Genomic DNA, 13,655 nt, shown 5'->3' with positions numbered 1-13,655 from the left:
GAGAGGGTACCATGAGGTGTTGAGAAGAAGTTATGTTCTTTTGTTTTAGGATGAAATGTTGTATAGATATCTGTTAAATCCATTTGGTCCATAACTTATGTTAGTTTCAGTGTGTCTCTGTTTAGTTTGTGTTTCCATGACCTGTCCATTGCTGAAAGTGGGGTGTTGAAGTCTCCCAATATTATTGTGTGAGGTAAAATGTATGCTTTGAGCTTTAGAAGAGTTTCTTTTATGAATGTGGGTGCCCTTGCATTTGGAGCATAGATGTTCAGAATTGAGAGTTCTTCTTGGTAGATTTTTCCTTTAATGAGTATGAAGTGTCCTTCCTTATCCTTTTTGATAATTTTTGGTTTGAAAGTTGCTTTTATTCAATATTAGAATGGCTACCTCTAGCTTGTTTCTTGGGACCATTTTCTTGGAAAATTGTTTTCCAACCCTTTACTCTGAGGTAGTGTCTGTCTTTGACACTGAGGTGCATTTCCTGTATGCAACAAAATGCTGGGTCCTGTTTATGTATCTAGTCTGTTAGTCTATGCCATTTTATTGGGGAATTGAGTCCATTGATGTTAAGAGATATTAAGGAATAGTGATTGTTGCTTCCTGTTTTTTTTTATGTTATTTTCATGTTTGTGTGGCTATCTTCTATTGGGTTTGTTGAAAGAAAATTACTTTCTTGCTTTTTCTAGGGTGTAGTTTCCCTCTTTGTGTTGGGTTTCACATCTATTATCCTTTGAAGGGCTGGAATTGTGGACAGATATTGTGTAAATTTGGTTTTGTCATGGAATATCTTGTTTTCTCTGTCTAAGGTAATTGAGAGTTTTGCTGGGTGTATTAGTCTGGGCTGGCATTTGTGTTCTCTTAGGGTCTGTATAACATCTTCTAGCTTTCATCGTCTCTGGTGAGAAGTCTGGTGTAATTCTGATAGGTCTGCCTTTCTAAGTTACTTGCCCTTTTCCCCTTACTGCTTTTAATATTCTTTCTTTCTTTGGTGCATTTGGTGTTTTGATTATTATGTGCCAGGAGGACTTTCTGTTCTGGTCCAGTCTGTTTGGATTCTGTAGGCTTCTTGTATGTTCATGGGCATCTCTTTCTTTAGATTAGGGAAGTTTTCTTCTATAACTTTGTTGAAGATATTTACTGGCCCTTTAAGTTGGGAATATTCACTCTCTTCTATACCTATTTTCCTTAGGTTTGGTCTTCTAATGTGTCCTGGATTTCCTGGATGTTTTGGGTCAGGAGCTTTTTGCATTTTGTGTTTTCTTTGACTGTAGAGTCAATGTTTTCTGTGGTATCTTATGCACCTGAAGATTCTTTCTTCTATCTCTTGTTGTCTGTTGTTGATGCTTGCATCTATGACTCCTGATTTCTTTCCAAGGTTTTCTATCTCCAGAGTTGTCTCCTTTTGTCACTTCTTCATTGTTTCTACTTCCACTTTTAGATCGTGGATCGTTTTGTTCAGTTCCTTCACTTGTTTGGTTGTGTTTTCCTGTAATTCTTTAAAGGATTTTTGTGTTTTCTCTTTAAGAGCTTCTACCTGTTTACCTGTTGACCCATGTTCTCCTGTATTTCTTTCTTTTTTTCTTTCTTTTCCTTTTTTTTTTTTTTTTTTTTTTTTTTGGTTTTTGTTTGTTTGTTTGTTTGTTTTTTGGATTTGGATTTTTGGAGACAGGGTTTCTCTGTGTAGCCCTGGCTGTCCTGGAACTCACTCTGTAGACCAGGCTGGCTTCAAACTCAGAAATCCGCCTGCCTCTGCCTCCCAGGGTGCTGGGATTACAGGCATGCGCCACCACCACCCGGCTCTCCTGAATTTCTTTAAGGGATTTTTGTGTTTCCTCTTTAAGGGCTTCTGCCTGTTGACCCATGCCTGAGCCAGCATGCCCAGCTTCACTTTAGTATTTGACTAGGAAGAACATATTTATTTCAGAAAGGAATGAATTATAAGCTAGATGATTTTTTTTCTTTTGTAGCCAGGGCTCTGGGACCATTTATAAAAGTTCAAAACAACAGAAACAAGAAAACGGCCTTGAAATGGGGGCAAAGATGAGGTTCCATTTGGTAAACTGCGTGGTCTTCAGTTCAATCCCCAGCACACACTGAAGAGCAGGGCGTGGAATTCTCTGAATAGCCAACTTAGCTTAATCAGTGCACTCCACATCCTAGTGAGAGATCTTGCTTCAAAAGTCAAGGCAGACAGCATTTGAGGACACTACCAGTGCTGATCTCTGGGCTCTACATGCATGTACACATACACCCACATGCACGGACCAGTAGCCAAACATGCGCACATGTGTGAGTGTGAGCACGCACAGAATAGACATGGTATGGCTAACTGTTGTAGTAGTTTAACTACACAGTAGCTAGCTGTATGTAGCAGTTTAAATTCTTAGAATAGCTTTTGAAAATTTAACAGTGGAAGACTATGAAAGCAAACCTTTTCTACACCAAGAGCCTATTAGCTTTGTTGTGATGCAGAGTCCTTAGATTTTGCTGAATCGTAACGTTGTTTAAGGTCCTGTTTAAACTTGCAGAGCTCTGAAGACCTGTGACAGTTCACCACCAGCTCCTAAGCTTGTTGTTTTACTGTTGTTGTTTTCCATGTAGGCTTCCCGGCCAGCTTCAGGAATTCCAGGGCTCACTCCAACCGAGGAAAAGTAAGAACCTTTGTTTTTGTTTTATGAAGTAGAGACATCTCTTCCTTTTTGGTATCAAAACAAAACTATAATTGTGTGTGTGGGGGGGTTGTTTGTTTGTTGTTGTTTTGTTGATGGTGCTGGTGATGGGCCTTGAAACATGGTAAGTAATTGCTGTACCTGTGAATCACAGCCTCGGCCCTGATCTGTTTTTAAATTACTCGTTTTATTTGAATTTTTGTACTTCCAATTTACCTCTGGGAATACACCCTGTCATTCATTATGAACTGAGAGGAAAGATATTGAGTTATTACTTCCCCGTTCCTGTTCAGAGAAAGCTGAAGATAAGATAGAAATAAGATGGGGGTTGGGGGATAAAACTTCTAAGTTAACCCTCCGGTTTCCTCAGGCTGCAGCTGTCATGAGTGACTGCTTGGGTAATTCTGGATTATGTCACATGCATGTTCCTTGTGTTGTTTTCACAACACAATTTCATGAATTCTCCAAGTCCTCAGAAAAAGAATCCACATCTCAATATAATTACAGAAACGGAGTTTGGGGTTTTTCAGTAATTTAAGGTTTATGAACCTTCATCTGTTGACACAGATAACTTAGAGACAGCTACACTTACGGCTTTCTGATTTTCCCAGGTTACATTGATGATATCACATGTCTGTCTTTTGTCAGAGATGGTAATCTTCCAGACATTGTGAACAGTGGAAGTTTGCATGAGTTCCTGGTTAATTTGCATGAACGATACGGGCCTGTGGCCTCTTTCTGGTCTGGCAGGCGTCTTGTGGTTAGCTTGGGCACCGCTGATGCACTGAAGCAACACTTCAACCCCAATAAGACTTGTAAGTGACATTTTCTTTCTCATCAGCACACCCCTACCTTTGAAGGCTAAATGTTTATAAAGAAGGAATTAGGGATAGCTAATGTTTATCAAATGCTTGAACTGGGGGCTGGAGAGATGGCTCAGCGGGTAAGAGCACTGACTGCTCTTTCAAAGGTCCTGAGTTCATTTCCAAGCACCCACATGGTAGCTCACAACCATCTGTAATGGGATCCGATGCCCTCTTCCAGTGTGTCTGAAGACAGTGTAGTCATATACATACAATAAATAAATAATTTTTTTAAAAAATGCTTGAACTGTGTGTTAGGTGTATATTAAAGTCTTGGGCCAGGCAGTGGTGGCGCACGTCTATAATCCTAGCACTTGGGATGCAGAGGCAGGCAGATTTCTGAGTTTAAAGCCAGTCTGGTCTACAGAATGAGTTCCAGGACAACCAGGGCTATACAGAGAAACCTTGTCTCAAAAAAACAAAAAAAACAAAAACTAAAAACCAAACAAACAAGTTTGGGTGTTTCATTTAACAGGACACACTGTCTGAAGTTATTTTTGTCTTTTACAGATATGCTAACTCACTCCTATTGTAAATTACACCAGGGTTCTTTTGAGAGAACCTGAGACAATAGATCCAGAGTCCATCTGGAAGGGCTCACATATATGAGCAGCTGGGGGGAGCCTAAGGAATAGTAATGAGAGAAATAGCCGAACTGTCACACACACAGTGTGGAACACTCGACTCAGTGCTGACAGGGCCGGACTCATGGAAGTGCTTACTAGATCAACATACACACAGGAAAACTGCATTTCCATAACAGGATAGAGGCTGTGGATATTTCTAAGAACACTGAGTCTCTATTCAGAAAAAATTAATCCTTGCCTTATTCATCATATCAAACTGCATTTCAGGGCTGGGGGAAGATTCAGTTGCTCAAGTGCTCTATGCATAGGCATGTGGGCTGTGCTCGATCCTCAGAGCCCACACAGAAAGCAGGTTTGGTGGCACGCTCTTGTCATCCTGGGCTGGGCAGGCAGCAAAGGCTGTGCTCACTGCTCAAATCCACAAGTCCCTATATTGCTAACACTTAGGGGGATTTAGGATTTATATATATATATATTTATATTTTTATATTTTGTGTGTTTGAATTGTTTTTAGTAATGTGTGTATGCACACATACAGCATAGCTACTAAAGAAGTAGGAAGAGAAGAGAAAGTGACCTCAGCTGATTTTTGTTAGCTAATACATGAAAATGACACACAATGTTATCCGTTTGACTTTAAGCTTGGTATGTGCGTGGGGTGTGGCTCGAGTGTTAAGAGTACTTCAAAAGACCCAGGTTTAAGTTACCAGCACACATGGAAGCTCACAACTGCCTGAGCTCCAGTTCTAGAAGATGCAACACTTCTAGAAGTGCACAGACATACATGCAGACAAAATACCCAGGCTAAAAAAAGAAAAAGAAAAAGAAAAGAGCCAAATCTTTTTTTAAAATAATTGCACTCATGCCCGTAGACTTTTTTTGCAGGTGTTGATGAAGTACGACAGAATTCCAGATCAGGGCAGTTTTGTCCATTTTTGTTGACCCTTGAACTGTTTGGATTTACAAAGACTATTAATGGTGTTCTGGAAAGATTGCTCTGCTCTGCCCTGTCCCCCTTTAGCCCGCTGGCCTCTGATTTCTTTTCGCTATTTTTTTCTTTTGAGTGATTATTTTAATATAGAAATCCCGAATCTGTTTCAGCGGACCCATTTGAAACCATGTTGAAGTCATTATTAGGGTATCAGTCTGGTGGTGGGAGTGCGGGTGAGGACCACGTGAGGAGGAGACTGTATGGAGGTGCTGTGGCGGCTGCTCTGCAAAGTAACTTCCCTCTCCTGATAAAGGTAAGCTCGTGCTTGGTCTGGGTGTACAGTGTAGACAGCCATGCTGACAGAGTGTAGACCACTGTGTTCACAGAGTGTAGACAACCCTGTTTACAGAATGTAGACGACTGTGTTCACAGAATGCAGACAACCATGTGCACAGAGTGTAGACAACCGTGTTCACAGAATGTAGACAACTATGTTCATAGAGTGTAGACAACCCTCTATACAGTGTCTACACTCTATAGAATCAGCATGACATTCTCCACTTGCCAAAGAATTTCATGAATTCATTGTTTGTAATAGCTGAGTAGTATTCCATAATGTAAATATACCACATTTTCTGTATCCATTCCTCCGTTGAGGGACATCTGAGTTCTTACCAACTTCTGGTTATTATAAATAGAGCTGCTATGAACATAGTGGAGCATGTATCCTTATTACATGCTGGGGAATTCCTTCTTTCTTTCTTTCTTTCTTTCTTTCTTTCTTTCTTTCTTTCTTTCTTTCTTTCTTTCTCTTCCCTCCCTCCTCTCTTTCTTCCTCCCTCCCTCTCTCTCTGTCTCTCTCCTTCCTTCTCTCCCTCTCTTCTTCCCTCCCTCCCTTTCTCTCTGTCTCTCTCTCCCTCCTTTCCTCCCTTCCTTCCTCACTCCCTCCTTCTCTCTCTCTCTCTCTCTCTCTCTCTCTCTCTCTCTCTCTCTCTTTCATGACAAAGGTTTTTCTTTGTAGCCTGGCTGTCCTGGAATTTGCTTTGTAGACAGGCTGTCCTCAAATTCACAGAGATCCATCGGCCTTCAGAGTACTGTAATTAAAGGCCTGCACCACCACACCATCAGCCTTCAGTGTACTGTAATGAAAGGCAGGCACCACCACACCTGGCATCCTTTCTTAATGTTTCTGTCAGGTTTTGGTACCAAGGTTCTTGAAGCTTCATGAAATGAAGAGGAAAGTGTGTTGTGGTGGTGTGTGTGTGTGTGTGTGTGTGTGTGTCTGTTTGTGTGGTAACCCATCCCCCGCAGTTTTTTGAAAAACTCCATTTTGGGCTGGCGTTGCTTTTAGCTACTCTAGTGGAACATAGCTGTCTCACATGGCTTTAATTTGCATTTCCCTAACAATGAGAGAGGCTGGTCATCTTGCTTTGTTGCTTTGTGTGAAGTTTTATTTTGTCTTCTGTTGAGTACACATTTGTTTTACTGGAAGTCTAGATAAACACGTATATAAAGAAAATACTTAACTTTTGTTTTAGCCCAAGAAATGGTTTTGACTCTTTTAAGAAAAATAACTGTCCAAAAGCATTTTCCTAGCTTATAACACATTTCCAAAATAACTCTCAAAAAAAATCTACCATAAAAAAGATGTCAATACCATATGGCTTTATGAAAGAACTTCTACATTTTTTTTTATTTTTAAAGGTTCCCAAGTTTTAAATAAACTGCTAGCAACATTTTTTTCCTTGCTTAAAAGTATGTATTATCTGGGGATGGACATATATAACTTTCTGAACATAGAATGACTTTTACAACACACACACATACACATTTTAAGAGAGAAAGTTTTTCCACAGCAGGTAAAATTATTTTCTCTTTTTTTCTGTAACCTCTGAGTTATCATCAATAAGATCCTTTTAAGATTTATTTATAAATATTTAGCTTGCATGCATGCATATCTGGGTACCGTGTGGGTCTGGTGTTTTGGAAGGTCAGAAGAGAGCATCAGGTCCCTTAAAGCAGGAGTTACGGCAGGTTGTGAGACATGTGGGTGCTGGGAATTGAACCTGAGTATTCTGCAAGAACACATGCTCTCACTCCCTTGGGGATCTTTCAATGTGCTTATTTGCTATTCATATATGACATTGGTGAAATGTGGATATTTTACTTCATTATCTGTTACTGAGTTCCAAGAGTTCTTAGAATAATATATGTGCCCAGGCTCTTGTGAGATACACATTTGCAAGGTTCTTTTCTAGCTCCGTTTGCCTGGGAAGAGCAGATGTTTTTGACTTTAAGGAAATAGTGCTTACTGACATTTCTCTTTCATAGTTGGTGTCTATTAAAATCTCAGCGCCTTTCTCTGCCTGCAGGCTGTATGTCTTCCTCATATGTTCAGGTCTTGTCCGTTTTCAGTTTATCCATGTCTACTGTGGATGTAGTTAAGGTTGCGTTTTCTTACACGCCTGCTCAGTTGTTAAAAGATGATCCCACTCGACTTTCCTGGGAGTTGTTGTCAGCCATGTGTTAGGTCGCTTTCACCCTTGTCTTTTCTGTTGATCTATGTCTGTCCTAGAGTCTGCTCCCTCGTACGGGCGAAGCATGCCGTCTTCTGACTTCATCTGTTCACTAATTCACTGATGGCTCAAAGCTGTCTGCTTAAATCCACTGGTGAATATATCTGGTGAGGTTTTATTTTTAGTCCCGTGCTTTCCTCTCTGAGCTCTTACGCGGTGCCCTCTAAAATGTGTCTTCAATTGATAGCCATTAGTTGTTGAGACTTCATTAGCCTAGTTTTCTTTTGTTCTTTGCCTACAGTTTAACCTACCTGGTATAAAAGTCTATTCTTTTTTTTCATGTTTTGGAATTTTATATGCATACATTTTTTTCTTTTATTGAGAGTAGATTTTTCTTCTCACATAATATATCCTGATCATGGTTTCCCCTCCTTCTGCTCCTCCCAGAGCCTCTCCACCTCCCTCTCATACAGACCCTCTCCTTTCTGTCTCTTTTGAAAACAAATAGGCTCCTAAGAGATAAGAATTAAACATAGCAAAAGAAACTATAATAAGGTAAAACAAAACTGTCATTGGGATTGAACAAGACAAACAAACAGAAGGAAAAATGCCCAAGAGAAAGAAAGGCCTGTTCCTCTCCGGCCTGCTGCCTCCCTGGGGAAGCCTATTTCCTGTGGATCTGCGTGCCTGCCTCTTTATTTGCGCATCTCATGTTTCTGTACAGGAATGTACAGCCGCACACTTGACATACACGCACTGCTCCATTTCCATGCTCCCTACCTGCTTGGGCATTGCACTGCTGAGTGTGGGGTGGTTGGTAGTTTCTCATTCAGCCTTCTCTGAACTGTCTCTGTGGACTCTGAGGTATCTGTTCCCACATCTAAGTGTTCAGCTAGGGTTTTGACAGATTCACCACAAAGCTTGACACTGGCAAGAAAAGGAGGAAACGCCAGGCCTGTGGTGGCTATACTCGTCTTTAATCCCAGCGCTCGGTAGCAGGGCTGGGTAGATAGATCTCTGCATTTGATGCAAACTTGGTCTAAGGGTGAGTTTTACAACAGTCAGGGTGATATAGAGAAACTGTTTCAAAAAAAAAAATACCAAAACAAGAAATAAAAAAGAAAAGAAAGGAAGGAAGGAAGAGAAAGAAAGAAACAAAAAAAGAAAGAAAGAAACAAAGAAAGAAAGAAACAAACAAAAAAAGAAACAAAGAAAGAAAGAAACAAAGAAAGAACCAAAGAAAGAAAGAAAAGGAGAAAAGAAAAGGGAATCTCTCAGTGGTTGTAGACTCTGTCTGCGCTGGAGCCCCTCAACACTCATCAGGTTCCTTATAGCCAACCTCAGCTTCCTGCTTGTACAGATGTTGATGTCTGCCAGATGTGAAAGCTGAGGGCCTTCAAGTCTTTCTGAGTGTGTGGTCGATCTGTGGGCATGCAATGAATAGACAGGCTGGTGATGAGTAACCCCGCCTACGGGCATGCGTTCTGGACTCCTAGTAAATTCTCACAAATTCGTACAGCATCAATTCCCATATAAGCTCTTTTTCTCTGCTTGTCAGCAGTGGCAGAGCTGGGGTCAGACACAGCTCCAGTTTCCTGTGTGTTAGATTCTCTCATCCTGTAGAGCAGGACTGTATGAGATTTCATCACAGTTCTCCGAACAGGATCCAGTGTAAAACTTAGAAATGATTTCCAGAACTCTCCACTTAATATTTCTAGAGCTAGAAATCCTTGGGCGAAGAGAGACTACTGTGTGAGGGATTATTTTGTTGGTGGCACGAAATTAATGTTTGTTGTGTCTGATTGTGGTGCTGGGAATAGAACTGAGGACCTGGTGCATGCTGGGCGTGTGATCACCCACCCAGCTACACCATCAGCTGAGAAGTAATTTTGAAGTTGCATAGTATTGTGTTTTAGTTGATCCCAAAGTCATTGTAAAAACAATGTCAACTTGACACTTCGGAATCCTTTTAAGGACTACCTCCTAATTTTCCAAAGATTAAGTTTTATATCCCAAATGTTTCCTTTAAGGAGGTATATTCATAAGAGATGCTAAATATTTTTATATTGAACAGAACTTAATTGTAGTTCCTTAAGGAAAGGAGGCATAGCTCCAGTTCGTGCCACACGGTGTCTTTACTGTCTCCTGTGATGTGGGTCTAATGGTCTCCCACAGCCATGCAGAGAGGGACTGTTGTGTCAGCTCAGCTGTGGAGCATCTGAACTTTAGGCTAGACAGTTGCTGCAAGTGCCTGCTTTGCAGGGTCACAACTGAAAGGTAAAATCAAGATTTTTGTTCTGCTTTGCTCAAATGTTTGTAGTCTTTTACTATCTAATTTTTATTTCATGTGGGGGTTTGGTAAATCTGGGGAGAGTGAAAGGCTGACAGAGGCTCTGAGAGGCTCCTCTTTTTAGAGCAATGTCTAGCACTTTGACATATTCACGTTTGTAGATTGAGTCATAGTCATTTGGGTAAATCTCTACTGTTCGAAATCAGGCATTAATATTTTTTTTATTCTGCTTCAAGTCCATTAGATGTAAAAAAATGTTTCTGTCTTGAATTTTCTGTGTTTATTGTTGTATATTTATTCTGTCTTATTTCAGAAGTAAGTTTTTTTTGCTGATTTTGAGGCCAAATCATCGAAGGTTGAGGTTGAGACATAGCTGGAAATGCCTGCTTAATTTTTACACAGTTTATATACAACGTGGCCATCTTACTGAATGCCTTGTAAGACTCAGAGAGTGGAAAAATAAATTTTATTCTTCTGTTCTTTTCAGCTTTCAGAAGAATTATTAGATAAATGGCTGTCCTACCCAGAGACCCAGCACATACCTCTGAGCCAGCACATGCTTGGTTTTGCTTTGAAGTTTGTCACACGGATGGTACTGGGTAGCACATTTGAAGATGAACAGGAAGTCATCCGATTCCAAAAGATTCATGGCACAGTGAGTCGAGGAAAAAAATGATTCTTAAAATGATTCTTTCATCAGGCCAAGTGGTTGAATGCTGACTTTACCTCTGAAGAAGGTGTGTGTGTGCATGCGTGTGCATTTGAACATGTATGCCCACGTATGTGATAGAATCTTCCTCTTATCTGTTCCATCTAATTCTTGAGGCAGTATTCCCCCCAAGCTCTGATCTCATCAGTTAGCTAGACTGACTGGCCAGGGAGCTCCGAGGCTCTGCCGTCCTTCCAGCATGGGGTTTAAGTGTGTGCTGTGCATTGCCAAGCCTGGCTTTCTGTGCAGGTGCTGGAAAGTTCTCGCATTTGCATAGCAACCATGTTACCACCATCCTCAGCTGTGCCTCAAGATTTAAGCATCTTCTTTTTGATCTAAAAGAACAATGGAAGCTAAGATAGTTGGTACTCTGTGTGTGTGTGTGTGTGTGTGTGAGAGAGAGAGAGAGAGAGAGAGAGAGAGAGAGAGAGAAAATGTGTGTGACTTTTTTCTTTTTAGGTAAATACTTTGTGAAATGTAAAGTGTATGATTAAAGAAAAAATTTAAAACTTAACCAGTATCTTATAAAAATAATATTAAATTCTAGAAGGAAAGGAAAAGCCAGACGCTAATAGATTGTGTCCTACATAGAAAGAAGTTCAGTGCAGTCAGTGGAGCGTGAAGATGCTAATGAGGTGACCATGATTAGCAGCAAGACTGATTCAGTCTAAATTGAGTAACATTGTCTTTCCTACACTCACATATGGGGTTTGGAAAGTAGTTTCTACATGTTGTTAATTTATTTTTTGAAATCATATTTAGGTCATGAACCCTACCACTTCTCAGATGTGAGAAATTATTCCTTACATTATTTAAGTCTACAAAACAGGTTTTTTCTTTTTCTTTTTGTCTTTTTGTCTTTTTGTCTTTTTTTTTTTTTTTTTTTGAGACAAGGTCTCACTATGTAGCTTGGATGTCCTGGATCTTGCCATGAAGACTAGGCTACCCTCGAACTCACAGAGATCTGCCTGACTCTACTGGGATCAAAGGCGTGCGTGTACCACCATGCCAGATTTAATAGTTAAAACAATGTATTCTAAACAAAAATCACCAGGAACTGAAGGTTACTACCCTGTCACTATTTAATACATATGTGCTGTTGTATACATGTGCATGTGTGTGTTAATACATATGTGTTGTTGGATGCATGGACATGTGTGTGTTCATACATATGTGGTGTTGGGTACATGTGTCTATGCATATGGGTGTTGGCCAGAGGACAACTTCAGACACCAGTGTCAAGAATGTCATCTGTCTCCTTTGAAACAGGGTCTTCTCATTTTTCCGGAGCCCACCAGTCTGCCTAGCAAGGGTTCCTCCTGTCCCTACCTCCCCAGTGCTGTGATTACAACCCAGCATTCTCACACCCACTGTCCTAGTCAGGGTTGCTGGTGCTGTGACAAATCACCATGACCAAAAGCAAGTTGGGGAGGAAAGGGCTTGTTCAGCTTATACTTGACATCATAGTCCATCACTGAGGGAAGTCGGGACAGGAACTCAAGCAGAGCAGGAACCCGGAGGTGGGAGTTGATGTGCAGACCACGGAAGGGTGTAACTTACTGACTTGCTCCCCATGGCTTACTCACCCTGCTTTCTTAAAGAACCCAGGACCACCAGCTGGGCACCACCAGTAGGCTGGGCATATTGATCACTAATTAAGAAAATTCCTTACAACTCCATCCATTTGTCTAAGAATTTCATGAATTCATTGTTTCTAATGGCTGAATAGTACTCCATTATGTGTATATACCACATTTTTTGTATCCATTCCTCCATTGAGGGACACCTGGGTTCTTTCCAGCTTCTGGCTATTATAAATAGGGCTGCTATGAATATTGTGGAGCATGTATCCTTATTACATGCTGGGGAATCCTCTGGGTATACGCCCAGGAGTGCTATAGCAAGGTCCTCTGGAAGTGACGTGCCCAGTTTCCTGAGGAACTGCCAGACTGATTTTCCAGAGTGGTTATACCAATTTGCAACCCCACCAGCAGTGGAGGAGTGTTCCTCTTTCTCCACATCCTCACCAGCACCTGTTTTCTCCTAAGTTTTTGATCTTAGCCATTCTGACTGGTATGAGGTGAAATCTCAGGATTGTTTTGATTTGTATTTCTCTAATGACTAATGGTGCTGAACATTTTTTAAGATGCTTCTCAGCCATCTGAAGTTCTTCAGGTGAAAATTCTTTGTTTAGCTCTGTACCCCATTTTTAATAGGGTTATTTGGTTCTCTGGGGTTTAACTTCTTGAGTTCTTTGTATATATTGGATATTAGCCCTCTGTCAGATGTAGGGTTGGTGAAGATATTTTCCCAATTTGTTGGTTGCTGATTTGTCCTTTTGATGGTGTTCTTTGCCTTACAGAAACTTTGTAATTTTATGAGGTCCCATTTGTCAATTCTTGATCTTAGAGCATAAGCTATTGGTGTTCTGTTGAGGAACTTTTCCCCTGAACCCATGTCCTCAAGGGCCTTTCCCAGTTTCTTTTCTATTAGTTTCAGTGTGTCTGGTTTTATGTGGAGGTCCTTGATCCACTTGAAATTGAGCTTAGTACAAGGAGATAAGGATGGATCAATTCGCATTCCTCTGCATGCTGACCTCCAGTTGAAACCAGCACCATTTGTTGAAAAGGCTATCTTTTTCACTGATAAGCAGATATTAGCCTAGAAACTTGGAATACCCAAGACATAATCCACATATCTCAAATGATGTCCAAGAAGAATGGAGGAGTGGCCCCTGGTTCTGGAAAGGCTCAGTGCAGCAGTATAGGGCAATACCAGAACAGGGAAGTGGGAAGGGTTGGATGGGGGAACAGGGGGAAGGAAGAGTGCTTACAGGACTTTCGGGGAGTGGGGAGCCAGGAAAGGGGAAATCATTTGAAATGTAAATAAAAAATATATCGAATAAAAAAAAAAGAAAAAGAAAATTTCTTACAGCTGGATCTCATGCAGGCATTTCCTCAACGGAGGCTCCTCCTCTCTGATGGCTCTAGCTTGTGTCAAGTTGACATAAAACTAGCCACTTAAACATATTTATTTTGGGGCTGGAGAGATGGCTCAGGGTTAAGAGCACTGGCTGCTCTTCCAGAGATC

The 13,655-nt window shown here is 40.8% G+C and overlaps 1 protein-coding gene across 2 annotated transcripts in view; it reads left to right on the top strand.

The window, feature by feature from the left end:
* The window catches only part of LOC127692719 (cytochrome P450 20A1), a 40,343-nt gene that overhangs the window by 5,995 nt on the left and 20,693 nt on the right, over positions 1–13,655 (top strand). For both annotated transcript variants that reach the window (XM_052193332.1, XM_052193333.1), the window contains exons 2-5: positions 2,602–2,651; positions 3,318–3,484; positions 5,221–5,363; positions 10,344–10,511. In XM_052193332.1, the coding sequence (XP_052049292.1) occupies positions 2,602–2,651; positions 3,318–3,484; positions 5,221–5,363; positions 10,344–10,511 (528 nt within the window). The remainder of the gene's footprint in view (positions 1–2,601; positions 2,652–3,317; positions 3,485–5,220; positions 5,364–10,343; positions 10,512–13,655) is intronic.

The sequence above is a fragment of the Apodemus sylvaticus genome, chromosome 9 (genome assembly GCF_947179515.1).
Source record: "Apodemus sylvaticus chromosome 9, mApoSyl1.1, whole genome shotgun sequence".
Lineage (NCBI taxonomy): Eukaryota > Metazoa > Chordata > Mammalia > Rodentia > Muridae > Apodemus > Apodemus sylvaticus.
The sequence above is the reverse complement of the archived record's forward strand: the minus strand, read 5'-3'. Positions and strand labels throughout refer to the sequence as shown.